Source organism: Onychostoma macrolepis, chromosome 11 (genome assembly GCF_012432095.1).
Source record: "Onychostoma macrolepis isolate SWU-2019 chromosome 11, ASM1243209v1, whole genome shotgun sequence".
Lineage (NCBI taxonomy): Eukaryota > Metazoa > Chordata > Actinopteri > Cypriniformes > Cyprinidae > Onychostoma > Onychostoma macrolepis.
This window is the reverse complement of record NC_081165.1, coordinates 20,370,189-20,386,530: the sequence shown is the minus strand read 5'-3', so window position 1 is coordinate 20,386,530 and position 16,342 is coordinate 20,370,189. Positions and strand designations below refer to the sequence as shown.

At 36.5% G+C, this 16,342-nt stretch overlaps 1 protein-coding gene across 6 annotated transcripts in view; it reads left to right on the top strand.

Annotated features, from left to right (window-relative positions):
• cdh4 (cadherin 4, type 1, R-cadherin (retinal)) overlaps positions 1–16,342 on the top strand; it is a 253,284-nt gene that overhangs the window by 36,307 nt on the left and 200,635 nt on the right. For all 6 annotated transcript variants that reach the window (XM_058791222.1, XM_058791221.1, XM_058791219.1 and 3 more), the window contains one exon: positions 1,420–1,531. In XM_058791222.1, coding sequence (XP_058647205.1) covers positions 1,420–1,531 — 112 coding nt within the window. The remainder of the gene's footprint in view (positions 1–1,419; positions 1,532–16,342) is intronic.

Below are 16,342 nucleotides of genomic sequence, written 5' to 3'. Positions count from 1 at the left end.
GAACCCTGAAATCGTTTTTAGAAAAGCCCACCATATTGAGACTGGCATAACCTGAATATGACCCACCATCTAATTATGCTAAATCTCTGTGGTGAGCACTATCCATTGATGCATACACACACGCTCACACACACACTCTAGGTCACTATCCTAAAATAGATGCCACTGTAATGGGCACAATTTCTCTACTGATTTACATGGCAGAACTCCAGCACGGCCTTCTTTATTCTGCATTTCCTGTCTTCCATTGCATCCCCCTTTTTTCCCTCGGTTTGTTTTAAACATCAAACAGGCTCGTTTAGCTCTTGTTAATTTTTTAGAGAAGCTCTTGATGTTTTCGCTTGTGTAAATTTCTTTAAAATCACCATTTGGGCATAAGAATGCAGGCCTCTGAATGTGAATTAAGAGAATCACAGATTTGCTGCTTTTGATTTGTGTTTATTGGCATGAAACTATTGAATATTCAAACACTCTGCTGGACTATAGTAGTGATTCGTAACCAGGAGTACGTGCACAGCAGAGGGTGTTTAAGCAGGTTACAGTGGGTGCTTGGAAAGATTGAGATATTGCTTTGTTAGAGCTACAAAATAGAAAACAATAGTTTATTTTGTTTATTTTAATTTTCAAATGCTTAAATAATGTAATAACAATCACAAAACAACTAATCTTGATGATTAATCCAGCATTTTCTTTAAAGAATTTAATTTTATTTAATTTTATTCTACTGAAATTAATTACTTATATTGACCGACTGCAGTGATTATAATATAATTTATTAAAACTGACTTATTAATAATGCTAATATTAAAGATGAATTAAGTAAGGTAAAATGGAACACATTTTTGGTTTACGGTAAATGCAGTTACTGGAGTGTGATAAGTGTGATTTTTAAATGTTTAAATAGTTTAATAATAATTAAAATGACTAATTTTGATGATTAATCCCAAGTCCATTCCTTTTTAAGGAATTAAAGAAAAAAATTTTTTTTAAAACATTTTATACATTTGAATTGATGATATTCATAACAGAATATGTTTTATCCCATATATTTTATTTCATTTATTACTGATATTGACAGGCTAAAGTCATTATAATACAATTTATTAAAAGTGACTTAATAATAATAATTATCAATAATAAAGCTAAATTATATCCAGTTCAAAGGAACACTGTTGATTAGGTTGCTTGAGTGGAGGGTACATAAGATAAAAAAAAACAAAAAAAAAAGGTTTAAACTTGTCTATTCATTCCTAATAGTAAAACGACTGCATCCCTGCTCTGTGAGTTTGCCTCCTGAAGGTATTTATATCGGTTTCGATAACCTTGAATAAGAACCACAACCCTGTGGTCACAAATCAATTTGCCTAACCACTTCCCCTCTCCTGTGTCTTCATAGCCAATAATGTCTGTCTTTCTCAGGGGAGTCACGGAAACGCTCAGACCATCGCTCCATGCAGACCAGGTTTCTCCCAGAGTTTCTACACCGTATTTGTCCCCAGGGGTGTGCTGCAAGGCCTGAACATTCACAAAGGTAAGAGCTTGCAGTGCATTGCACGATTTGGCGCTGGTTTAAATGTGTGTGTATGTGTGTGTGTGTTAATCTCAGTGAAGCTTTAGCAACAGGTTTGTGGGTGAATGTAAATGCTCGTGCATCACTTTCTCTCCATCGTTCTCTGTGTGTAGGCTAAATGTAATATGTTAAAAATAATTCTAGCTTCATTATTGCACATTTAACAGAAGATGTTGAAATATCCTTTGGTACTCTCACCTATGCAGTAATTTACACTAGTTGTGCTTACTTTATGATTCCTCAAAAGGTGTTAACAGTGATCCAAAACCAGTTTCATCCGGCTTTAAAATAAGCACAGTGCGGAATAACAAGCACAAATAAACGGTTTAGAAAGGAAGAGCGGTGATGCAGATATGCCAGCGTGCTGAATGTTGATAGTACACACAGGACCAGTAATGCAATTAGAACACGTTTAAAACACACAATGCCTTTCAAATGCAATTTTCAAGGTCTGCGAAACGTCAGGTGATGCATTTAAAGAAACACATCCATGCTGTGCCAGAAACTACGCTTCCTTCTTGGTGGGTGTCGAAAGCGTATACACGTTCCTAATCGTTGAGAGCTACAGTTGGCACACGTCTACATTAATAAAATGCACGAAGCCAGTGTCTCCTACTGATTACAATCAATATGCATATTATTCAGCTTTAGTTTTCGACTCTCAGACAAACCCTTGCTGGATGATTAAAAACATAAATAAAAAAAAATGGAAAGAAAGCCATAATCTGAATTTAATGGATAGTTCAGTGGCCCGGTTGGCTACAGAAGCCTCATTTAAATCTTCTGTTCGTCTCCTGCTGGGTGTTTTTGCCGCTTTGAGCTTTAAGCTTTTGCTTCTTCCCCCGCTCCCCCTCTGTCCTGCGTGTAATACAGTTCCTCTATTCTTTCCCACTTCTTTTCAGAAAGATTTCAGCCATCCTTTTATTCTGTCGCTTTTCATTGTCATTGTATGTGTGTGTGTGTGTGTGTGTGTGTGCGTGTTATGCAGGGATATGCTTTATCTATGGAATTTGTTTTGCTGTTACGGTAGGAGAAAAGATGTTGGGGGGAAAATTGGACTTGCAGAAACAAATCATACAAGAAAATGGCACATTGATTCGATGAATTACTTGGTTTTTTCCCACCGCATTCAAACTTTGATTGAGTATAACTGTTATTAGAGTAATCAATGGTTTTACTCACATAAACGTAGATGTGCAGAGGGAGATTTCGGCCTATTTGTTGTTCTCATTCTAACCGCAACTTCTACACAAAATCGAATCTTTGCAGTAATTGCGCGATCGGTTTTACCATTTATTTTTTATTCTAAATACTTTTAGAAACGTTCCTCGTTTACAATACGTCTAAGATCTGTTTGTTTTGATTCCAGCCTGTGGAGGTGTTGAGGGAACATTGTCAGTCATTGACATGTCAGATGTGCTTGTTACACAGCAAGTCGTGGAGTGTTGGCGTGTGTGTCCAAGTGCTTGCGCATGAGTCAATCATTTTGTTTACTCGCGGATTTAGATATGAGCATTTTGCTGGGATCGACTCTCGAGCCTGTGCCCACAATATCCACCAGCCACCTTTCCTTCAATATCCAATAGTGCACTCTTCATTTTAAAAACATGCTTACCCCAGCACAACTTGGCACTCGGGTGTATATCGTCAGGCTGCAGTATGAGCCCTTATAGAGAGTGATTAATGTACAGTCACCGGCCTGGGGGAAGGGTGATGTGTTCAGAGGAACCGTAGTAATCGAGGAGTGGGGTCGACTCACAGGGACATTAATGATAACAGCCTTGTGTAACCCAGAACCGTCAAAGGGGAGAGAAATGGGTGAGCGCTCGGTAGGGCCAGCGAGCATCAAGTCGAGAAAATCCAGCGTCAATTTAGCCGTGATTGTAAACATTGGCCTGACACCTCGAGAATGCTAATGCCGTGACGGGAATTCTCAGGAGCGCGGTGTGGTCTGAGAGTTGAACTCGGCCGAGGAATCGAGAGTAGAAAGTTCCGCTTGAGTTGCCTCCATAACTGTTTAATATGGCTGCGGCGCACTGGGGTGAGAGTGAGCGATTCATCTCAGTTCTCTAGGTACTGCTTAGCATTGGTCTCTAAAGGCTGGCCATCCAAACAGAATCAGATATGACTACTCTTTCATGGCCAGAGCATTCGGGGTGTCTGCCAGCTGTCCGCTGGTCTCGCAGCTGCTTGCGATGCAATTTGCTGATTCCGTTTAATTACACCGCTAGCTTGTTGTGTTTATTTTCTATTCACTTACAAAGGTATTTGTTCACGCCAGGCTTTTAATTATAGCAAAGTTTGGTATGATGACAACAGCGGTGCATTTATACCTGTTATGCTCTAATCCTTGTGATCACTTTTATTATACTTCTATGGATAACGAGCCTATTAAAGACACGGCCCTCGAATGAAGTCGACCGGAGTGGTTATAATTCAACCATCCAACGTTTCTAATATCTTTACACAGTAAAAACAGACAGCGTGAGTCCCTTCAGGCGCTCTGCCTCGATAGACGTGATTCATCTTCACCCAGCATGTGAAAAGATTCATCATTTATGCTGACAAAATATAAATGCCAGGGTTGTCACATATTCAGCTGCCCTCAGGAGCATATGAAAGGCACCCGCATGGCCACGGTAAATAGGTATGGTAAGCATTTGTGTTTTACATGATTGGATTCCGGATTCTAAATGGGAAGTTTCGAACCGCATGTAACGTTGACTGATGATGCGATCATTTAGCATGGCTCAGTATTGTGGTAGGCAGTCTGGCTCAAGAGAAAATGATATTTTATGAGGTTTTATTGTGTTACGTCATGTCTTCCGGTGTTTATGCAAATGTTTATAGACATGTAAACTCATGCATAAATGGCCAGTCTTGCTGTGTTGACGTGTACGGTGGGGTCCAAGCGTTTGAGGCCATTCTGGAACAATGTAAAGGAACAAAGGAGTGTTATATACAGTCTGTATGCTGCTGTCATGGTAACACTTTACAATAAGGTTCCATTTGTTAACATTAGTTAACTTCATTAGTTAACATTAACTTACAGTGAGAAATATTAGTAAAAGCTTAATTTATACATTATTTAAGTCAAAAGTTGTATCTATTTATATTATTTATTGGATGTGAGCTAACGTGAACCACTCTATCTGTATTTATTATTTAACTAACATGAACTAACTGTTAGCTAACATAAGATAACATCAACCAACTGTTGTATTTGAATTAATATTAAAAAGGGTTGATACATACTGTAACAGAAGTATCAATGCAAAAAAAAAAAAGTCAAATATTAAGAAATACAGAATGTATATTTATCTGTACAAGTTATATGTATAAATATAGAATATATTTGTGTATATTGTACATTGTTCACATGTACACTTTATTTATAATATATTTCTCTGTATTTTTATTTTTATTTGTAAATTTACAGCAATGTTTAGCTGCTTTTTTATTTTTTTTATTTACAAAACAAAAGTAGGCTAATTAGAAACTATTTGCAAATTTGAAAAAATTTAAACTTTTTTTTTTTCAGTGGTCTTTGATGTTGATATAAACTACTGTTCAAGTTTGGGGTTGATAAGATTTTTTAGAATGTTAAAAACAAATAATAAAAAAGAATGTTTATAGTAAGGCTGTGTTTTTTAACATATCAAAATACAATTAAACAGCAATATTGTGAAAAATTTAAAATAAATGTTTTTGTGTAAACTGTGATTTCAACATTCTTTAATAAATAGAAAGTTCAGAAAAACAGCATTTATTTGCAATTATAGAATTCGCATTAACATTATAAATGTCTTTGTTGTCATTTAACACATCTTTTCCAAAAAAAAACAAACAAAAAAAGACACTTACTGAAACCAAATATTTGAACAGTAATCTTCATAAAATCAGATCAGTATAGATTTACAAGAAGAAAAAATAAGGATTCATATACAACATACAAAACGTTTATGAGAGTATATTGTCCATGAAGACGAATGGAGCATTTGAGCGTGGGCCTTTTTCAGAACAGGACCCCACCTGGGAGAGATAAACCATGAAAACGGATATTCCACTGATTGCACATTGTAGTGTAAACCATCATCTTGGCCTAAGAGCAGGATCAGGCACTTTGAAGCCAAAGACAGAAAGATGGAGATGGGGGAGGACAGGTACACTCACGCACACAAAAGAACAATCTGATTTGAGTTGCACTTACCCCTAAATGGTGGTCTGAAAGGATGCTGTCAGAATGTGTTCAAGAGAACATGAGCGATGAACTTTAGTGCGTAACCCTTTAATATCCGACACAGTGCTGGTGGGAAATGGAAGTCAGTCGCCTTTGCCGTTAGTTCAGAGGCGGCCATTAATCATCTTAATTACTAGTGCTTATGCATAGTCAGAGTCATTTGACTTCTCTGGCAGAATTGTGGCATTTGTAGTGCCACAAAATATAGTGCCTGCTTGGATTTCTAAGATATTCTACGTATATACCACATTTTATCATCAATAAAATATAGTAAGACCCCACTTCAGATGTCCTTTTGCTTTAAAAAATATGCCTCTCCCACAAGGACATCCATTAAATCCAAATGCACAGACATCTTACGGCAGTTTTACATTAAAACCAGAACTAGGACTCCACCTGTGAGATGGAGATGCTTGGCGCTTGGACTCCTGGGCTCTCTCTGCTTTCCAGTCGTGTCTTAAAGTTTACCTCATTATCTAGCAAACACATTGCTCTCCATACTTACACCGTGCTGTGGAACCTCTCATGGATACAGACATTCACAAAAGCTCATTAGGATGGTTCTGCTTGAGCCCTGTGTGTAGCAAACACAACAGGGTTAAGAGTGTATTAATACCAAACGTAACGTTTCGACTGAATTCTGATCGGATGAGCTAGATTAAAATCAGTCTAAAATAAGTCAAATTAGTAATAATAATTGTTGAAAATTAATACATCTATTGGTAGTTTTTAAATGATTTTATAATATAATTTTTTTCTTTTTTTTTTAAATTCCTAACATTTTCCGTTTCCATCTCATGGTCATGTTTTGTGAAAGATCAGCTTACAAAACTTACAGCTTTTGATTTCATAATAAACACAGCATGATCAAATAAAAATAAATAAAAAAAGTTCTGTATTGCTCAAGGATGTTTACATTTTACACGGTTGAAGATAACATGATTTGTGCTGTTCCCAAAGATGAAATTTCCTTGCATTATATGCTGTTATTGAACAGAAACCAGTGAGGTCTGCTACCCAGCTCAAGTGGATCAAGCATTCAAGAGTGTACCATATGCACAGACTTGGTTTGTGTCATGCCTGATTTATTTTTCCGTCGCATTTCCATCTAGTGTTCCACAATATATCAGTCTGTATTAAAGGGAGAAATCTTGATTTCCTTGGATCTTTTTTTTCCTTCCCATCCCTCTGTCTATCTCACGCTCTCTTTCTACCACTCACCTAGCAGTTCTTAATTAAGCTTTCTTATGAAACCATGGTTCGCTGTCTATTTGAATATAAATCAGATTGGATTTTCATCTTAAAGGCAGACTTTTCACTGCTGGCTGCATGTATACTATTAGCCAACAAGGCATTTCTCATTTGCATTGGCCCAGTCACTTAGAGTTATGTTCTGATCTAGTGCTGGGCGGTATACCGGTTCATACCGAATACCGGTGTTTATTTTTCTTGTGATATGAATTTTTAAAATACCGCAATACCGGTGTTATTTAAATAACGTTCGGAAAGGGACACTGTTTTAGAGGGATCTCTTTTCACTATTGCATTGTGGCGAGGACACAGCTGTATGTGTTAGTAAGCGTGAAAGTTTTGAAGCTGTAGAACTAGTAGAACGTGATGATGACACAGAAGGACTCATCCATAATATCCACCACTCGATGCCGTCAGCTCCCGCGTCTCACACACTCGAGCACGACTTTAGCACTATATTTAGCAACTTTCAGACCCTTTTAGTGGCTTTTTTCCATAGAATATACAAACTGACAAACCTAGCAACTTTTGTGGATAAATCTTAGCTATGGTTCAGTTGGAAGATGTCACCAGTGCTGCCCCGCGAGCGTGAGATCTGACTCTACCGGTGCAGTGTCGCCTCTCTCTGCGTCTGTTCTGTGTGCAGCGAGAAGCACCGCATTCAGCTGGCCGTACCGCAGCAGACTCGTCAATAAATGAATACAAAACAGCATTTCCAAGCACCTGCTGCTAACTGACTGTTTGGAATTATAAATATGAGCATAGTTCGTCTGTTAATATTATGCACTTTTTGTTACTCAGATGCAGGCAGTGCGCTGCATGAGACAAAAAAGTAATATAGCCAAAACCACCGCACAGCCGCTCTTTATTGTAACGTTAGATGCATGTTGATTTTATCAGACGATGTCGCGATTATAAATGAGTGACTCCTGGTTAACATGTATTAATGAGTCATATTTAGTCACTATTTAGTGTGGAATTTTTCTACAATATTCATCATGACAGTAAAATAGGGCATTGTAAGTCAATCTACTGCAGTTTTCCTCTCTCAATCAGTAGAAAATGTGGTTAACACCCGGTCATGCATGAAAAAAAAAAATACCCTCATATACCGTGAAACCGGTATAATTTTGAAAAATACCGTGATATAAATTTTTGGTCATACCGCCCAGCACTATTTTGATCTAACGTATTCAGATGCTTTGGTGCTTAAGGTCGTTAACCTGAGATCAAGGTGGCAGAAGTGGGCTGTGATTCTGCTGGAAGGCCTTGAGTACACTGCCTTTGAAAGAAAAATGATGTTGATTCATTCTTTATTACCAATATTGAAGTGAATTCTTCTTTTTTTTAATAAAAATTTCAGTTTGTTATATATCAGGGTGAAAAACATGACGCGTATGCAAGGACACTTCAATCCAAAAGCACAACTTCTATCTATAAAACATTTCCGTGTGATCAGACTGTCAAAAAATGGCTAGAAGGTAATATAAGGAAATTGTTTACTTGTGATAAAATCGTTCAGATTTATTCCTTCAGATTCATTGAACACGTTTGACACATTTTGACAAATTGGACATTGGTACTTGTCTCATGAGCATGCCAAGGACAGCTAGGGCAGAGGTCAAGTCATATAGACTATTTTTAGGGTGCTTTTGTGTCTTGAAAGCCGCAGTTTCCATTCATTATACACTGTAAAAACTCAGCTGAAGTTTTTAACTTGAAGTTGGTAGGAATTTTTTTACAGTGTAAATTTGTGGACAAAAATGACTTATATGTTCTTCAAAATATCTCTTTTTGTATTTCACAGAGTAAAATAGAGTGAAAATGGCTTCTCTTTTCCATATAATATCCATATAATAAAAAGTTTTGTCAATGTCCACAATACCCAAATATAGCATAAAACACCCCCCAGTCCATGCGACTTGTTCATCTTAAGCCATATGCAGTGATATTTTAGCATTATTTATATACCTTTAAATATTTCATTTTAAATTTATTAATTTTTGGTGATTAGTAATAACTAGTATTTTTGTATATATTTTAGTTTTTGTAATTTTAGTACTTAATCTTACTTAATTTGATTTCATTGCCAAGGAAACATTGGTCACACTTTATATTAGGTGGCCTTAACTACTATGTACTTACATCAAAAAATATGTACAATATACTTATTATATTCATATTGTATTGCAGAACACTTTTGCTGCTTTGAGGTGGGATATGGATAAGGTTAGGGACAGGTTTGGTGGTTTGGGTAGGTTTAAGGGTGGGTTAAGGTGTAAGGGATGGGTCTACAGTAGGGCTGGTCCGAATACCATTTTTTGAGCTTTGAAGCTTCGGTAGTAATCAACACCGAATGTTCGAAGCTTCGGAGGGAGGGGGCTGAACATTTTCTTCTCTCTAATAAAGGCAGGAATCTCTGTGTGTCTGTCTTGCATTTTTATGATGTTGAGAACCGTTCATCCAATCGTCTTCACGTGTGGCGGGTGTGTTGCTGCGGACCCAAGGGAGTGCATTGTCGCATTTTGGTGCAATATGGACACGCGACACGTTCAGAATTAATAATCTTTTAATAAACTACAGAACAGCGCGAGCCGGAAGCAGCGTGCCTTACGCGGGCAGGGCTTAAATGCTCCGAGAACGGACACTGCACTACTGATACAAAACACACAGGTCTGTCAAGAGCAATACTTTTAATAAGGTAGCCTAACATGTTTCTAATAAACAAATCACTCCCAAATCAGAAATTAGCAGCACATGTAATCACTGACACCGTAAAGGGTAGCCTATTTTAAATAAAAGAAGAACGAAAAATAAATGAACGAAGTTCAACTAACTGTTATAAATAAAGGACACAGTAGCATACTTTCAATAACAGCATCACACATTTTAATTAACGAACAGTTTAAATAAAATTACATTTATTCCCTTATTTAAAATAAAACAAACTGTAATAGGCTAAATAGAACAAGGTAACGTTAGGCTGGCTAGACAGCTCATATTTCAATAAACAAACTATTTCTTTACCAAGTCAAACTTTCAAATAAATCACAATCAGGTTGCAAGCTAGTGCAACCTACACTCTTTTCATGTTTTGTGTGTCTCCCACACAGCATTTTTGTCTTCTCTTCCAGATGAACTGAATCATGATGTTCATGACTTTCGCTCACGGGCGATTAATATTCAAGCGCGAATGAGAACCGTTTCACGGGGATGCCAGGTGTTTGAGGGGGGAAAAAGAAAGAAAAAAAAAGAATATTCGAATCTCAAAATTGAAAATCGAATGCCAACCCACCGAACGAATATTCGAATAATCGAATATTCTGGTCCAGCCCTAGTCAACAATGTAATTACAGAAATTAATTACAGATGTAACTACATATAGGTATTTTTAAAAATATAAGTACAATGTAAAACCATTTATGTACACAATAAGTGCATTGTACCAAATGATTAATTTAAATGTAAGTACATAGTAGTTAAGGCCACCTAATATAAAGTGGGACCGAAACATTTCTCATTTTCAAGATTCAGTTTTTCATGTAATATTTATATTTTATTTGATTATATTTCAGATTTATTTCAATTAACTAAAATTATTTTTCATTTTATGTTACCTTAAAAAAAAAGCAAAAAAGAATGAAAAAGACCATACATGTTTTAAACAAAACTTCAGGTGAATAAACAACACAATTTTCCTTTTGTTTGGGTGTACTGATACTTTAAGAGTATTTGTCTTATGGTATATATGTATAAAAAAATACATGTTTATACACAGCAGGAATGTTAAACAAACTCTCACTTTTTCTATATACATACATATGCATGTGTGTTCTCAGCGGGCCATTATGAGTTTCATGACTCTGACCTAGCGGTGTCTTTAATTCCTCATTGTGCCCTTAGGTTCTGTTTTAATTACTTCTTCCTTTGACATGGTGGGTTTATTTTAAGGAGCAAATACTAAAACGCCACCGGGAAAGCGAACATGATTCAGCCCAGAGAGTCTCGAGGTTTGGCACCAATCTAAACCGAGTTGAAGAAGGTAATAGGAAAGAGGTGAGGTGTAGAGCCTTTTTCCGCTGTTGGAGATCACAGAAGGGCTGGGGGGATGAGGAAAGGAGCATGTGAAGAAAGAGGTGAGAAATGCTAATTGTATTCATAAGATGCAGCCTTAGTTTATCCTTATCTATGCGCCTCTCTCTCTTTTCCTTTTTGAGGCTTGCAGACAGCTTCACTTCAAGTCCTCAGGCTGTCTTAAAGAGATTCTGTTGAGAGGGCTGTGGTCAGGGACTGTCGGACATGCATTTAGTCTGTTTGCTTCTATAAATGCAGGACTCACAAGGAGAGATAAATACACACGGACAAACAGAAAAGGTGTTGGTGAGAATATTTGGCTGACGTCTTGAATTTACAAACATACACAAACACGGCCATGCAGCCTCTTCTCCAGCCTGTCAGTTTGTCATTTGATTGTGTCTTTGGGGTTACGTTTGCTGTTTGCAACATTTTGACTTGATTGACAAGGGCCACAGGAAGTGGAAGCATCCCTCCATTCAGTGAGTGATTATCTTAAATGGAGAAATTAAAGGATTACAAACTGGCCCAGTAATCCAGCTGTCAATCTCTGGACTCATTAAGGAGTTGGAAGAGAGAGGGACAGAGAGAGAAGAGAGGAAATTTAGGTGTTTGGAAGAGAGGATTAGTCTCTCGGCTCCGTTTTCCTAATCTTTATGAAACCTTGTATCATTGTAGATAATATCACAAATATGATGTTCTGTTGAAAGAGACAGTTCATCCAGAAATTGAATACTGTCATTATTATTATTATTTTTTTTAGATCTGTTTGACTTTCTTTTGGTGACTTTTAAAAGTTTTGGTAGCTCTTTTACATTTTGTAAAAAGGTGCTCTCATAGTCCAAAATGACTACAACGAGGCTATTGGCTCCGACATATAGCTTTTATTTTTATATTATTAGTTTTCATATTAATTTTAATTGAAGTTTTAGTAGTTTTGTTATTTAGCTTAACTTATTGCTAGCTCAGTTTTAATTTTAGGGCCAGATTTACTAACAGCTTGCGCCAACTCAAACCGTCTTTTGGCGTTAAAATACTACTGTCAGGATTTAATAAAGCATTGCAGAATTAGCGTTGAAAAGGCATGGACACAGTTAATTTTGTGCCTGACCTTACTGAATATGCATTTGTAGGAGTTTCCCTTTCAGACACAAAAATTTATGGGAGGAGAGTATTAAAATGAATCGCGCAATGTGATTTACTAACATTTGCGCTTGTCAAATTACTGGTATTTGCGACATTATTTAACGCCCCCAAAAAAGCATGTCTTAAAGCAGGCGGTAATTTGCACTGCTCTTGGTAGATTGTGTTGGTCATTGTGGAAATGACGTGGCTGTGTCTGTGTTCTTTAATGTGCGCATTGTTCGTAAATCACCCGCAGAATTTCCCCCTCTTATTGGCACTTTTACTTTAGAATTGTGCTCTAACTCTAATTTGCCTTGTTTAGTAAATCTGGCCCTTAGTACTTTTACTTCAATTTATCCTTATTTTATTTTTGACAGTTTCCAAGTCAACATTTCTCATTTTCTTTTAAGTTTAAGTTTCAAAGTTAGTTTTTCATCTAATATTTATATTTTATTTCAGCTTCATTTAAATTAACAAAATCTATGCTTAATCATTTTAGTTTTAGTTAACAACAACAAAACTGGCAATGCCCAAGTTAAGCCAATATTCACTGAAAAATGTCTCCATCTGTATGGTATTTATAGACTGTTTTTGAGCCTAAAGGAAGACTTTTGATCCTCATTCTCGTTTATTATGTGTAGACACAATATCCTTTGACAATGCACCTTTTGTGTGCCATAGAAAATATAAAAGTCATATGGGTTTGTAATGGCACGAGGTTACATTCCTTGAACTATTCCTTGAAGTTTTCTTTGAGGCACACTTTTTGGAAATAAGTTCTGCACAATTATGAAATAAGCTTTCCAGGCCAGTGAAATGGCAGATTAATAAATCAGACCATGAGGAAGAGAATGATATTAATAGAAATATTGTGGATTTCATAATATAAATCCCAAATATTTGACTATGGGTTTTTTTCAAAGCCGTTGTCTACACTAGCAGTCTGGAACAGTCTGAACTATCCATATCTGCATCTGTCTTTTCATTGATTTCTTTTGTTATCAAGTCGTTTATATTGTCCATAACGGGGAGGCATCTCTTGTAAATTATGAATATCAGCTCAAACTTGTAGACATTTCTAGAATCCTGGAGCTGCTTTGGGGACTGGAGTAAGGCGAGGAAAAATCAATATAAATTTCCACTGTGCTGCCAGTTCAACATGGTCACTCACTTACAGCATTGATCGACTCTTCTAAAGAATCTTTGTAGTTTTATTTATACGTGCATGCATGCATTCGTACAAACACAAAACTATTGAAAAGTAAAAATGCTGAAGGGCAAGGAAACGCATGTTGAGAGGAAGTGAAGCCAGGTGAGACCACAGAAGCAGAAGGGGGGGGGGGGGGGGGATCGAGGATTCAAGGTCTGTGTCTTCCCAAATTCCCAAAACTTGCTGAAGTTCCCTGGACGTCGGCCAGGAATGCAAATATGATTATCAAAAAATATCTTCTGCAAGTGCTCGGACTCTAAATTGTCCTCTTCAGACTTTGTATAAATTTTCCACAGGCCTGCAACAAGCTCTTCATGTTCACTGAACTGTTGTGGTCTGTAACTAAAAAGACGTACGGTGGCACAGGCTTCAGCACTTTTGCGCTGATAAAGAGCTTGGCCATTGGTGGGTAAAAATTATGTTTGCAAAAGGACTATTCAAATTTTATCCCTGGCTACCAGTGGCTTAATTTTGAATTCTGCAAGTGTGTACAATATTCATTATCACCAAATGCAGCAGTTTCATATGAAAAAAGTAAACATCACCAGACCCTTGGCTGATATTTGGTTTGTTTATTTATTCAAATCATGAATGCTGTTTACAACAGATAATTTAGAGGTGAGGTATGAGACCTGAATGTGAATTAAATGTCCAATGGCCATTGTGCTAGATGTGATAATTCACTAAATAGCACAAATAAATCCATTTCTGCTTCACTCACTGAGTCATCGCAGCACTAGTGCTTGTACAGTCTGGATTTTAAATTACCCTGTAACATTTTGCTTTGCTGTGCACGTGTAGCGGCAATGGCAAGAGAGGTTTAATTAAGCACTTCAAGTCTATACCAAGAACTGAAAAAAAGAGTCAGAAACATTTTTAATTTATCAAATGAATCTATTGATGAAAGGTAAATGGATGTCTGAATGTATTTAAGGCCACTCAGTAAGCCTTGAGTCAGAGTGCTGGGATGGGTAATGTTCTTGTCATTTAGTTTTGATTCTGCAGGTATGCTTGACACTGTAAATGACATTGGAGCTGTAAAAAACTAATTATAACCATGGTCATGCATAGTGTTATTATTGCAGCAATGCTGTGAAGTATTCAGAAAATCCAGACATTACTTTTGAAATCTGCACAATCTACAGGAATTAATTAATTAATTTTTCCTTAGATTACCGAGACAGGTTAATAGACACAGAAATATGTTGCTAGGGGCCGTGCCTCTGACAGTTGAAGGAGTTTTGAGTCTTTTGAGGTTCTACCACATCATTAACATTAATTGATTCATTAAATAATATACCTGTGGTTTTGGCTGTACTGTTGGATGCAGTAGACCGCAGATGGCTTTACTGCTGGTGTGGTGCTGTTTGTATCTCTTTGTGTACAGTATATTTGATTTTATGAATGAAGTTAAAGGAATATACTGGGTTCAATACAAGTTAAGCTACTTAAGAATTTAAAAGAAAATATGAAACTTACAAAAACACATACACTGCTGTTCAAAATTTTGGGGTGAGTAAGATTTTTTATTATTAAGTTCTTCTTTTATTCAGTAAGGATTCATTAAATTGATCAAGAGTGGCGGTATATATATTTATAATGTTGTTCATTAAATAAATCTGAGGGGAAAAAAGGTATTAGAGTTTCTCAAAAATACTGAGCAGCACAACTCTTTTCCACATTAATAACAACACAAAATGTTTCTTGAGCACCAAATCAGCATATAAGAATGATTTCTTAAGATCATGTGACGCTGAAGACAGGAGTAATGCTTGCTAAAAATATAGCTTTGCCATTACAGGAATAAATTACATTTTCAAATATATTAAAATAGAAAACATTTATTAAAATTTTTTGGGATTAGACAAATTCAGCATTGGTAGCATAAATGTAATTTTAAAAACAGTTCACTATTAAATGGATGTATATATTCATTTGTAGTTAAAACTTGTGTATTAATTAATCAAATAGAATAAAAGCAGTTTTATTCACACTAAAATCATGTTAACATGAATATAGTTTATGGATTGGTACCATTCACTTTCACTGTAAGACAGCTTTTTTAGCTTTTTTATTTTTAAGAAAAGGTGGGGTGACACGAAATTAATACCTGTAGTAATTATGTAGACCATAAGTGTGTTGATTGGGCTTAATTTGTACTGAACCCAAAATATTTATTTTCAGCAGCACCTGTTTAAAAAAGCCCCTCTACAAGCTACTCCATAGGCACATATACAAACTCAACACAACGCACAAAGATACACAGATGTTCAGTCACGTGTATGCATACGCATATGCACACGCGCAAACCCAGATCCTAGCAATCGCTGTGAATGTGCCATTAAACGGTTGCATTCTGTGATGTCATTGTGTTTTGATCTCAGGAGAAATGCCTATCACAGCTGTAGCAGCAGCAGCTTTCAACTGTATATTCTCTCCAAACATCAGTACTGGAAAATACCAGGATTTTCCCAGCCGACACCCACAGAGTTACAAAACTGAAGGTTCACTTTATTGCTTTGAAGCCGCATGGCTTAGAAAATACACAAACACACACATAGTCGATGGATGGAAAAGTGCACAAAAAAACACAAAACATACGAGTAATCATCCATTCAAAGACACTCTCTTTGTTACTGAGCTTAGAAGGTGATTTCATCTGAAAGTATAATGACATTGAAGTAAGCACCATCACTGGTGAGATCAAAAGGCTAAGAGTTAGGCTACTTCCTGATCCTGTGGCCTCTGGATTTTTGTATTCTTCTGTTACCTTTTTTGCAGGATTTTAGATCCAATTTAGACATCCTTAACCAATCCCACACATTTGAAGAGGAACATTTTTTCTGTGTTTTTTTTTTCTTCTGCAGGTTAC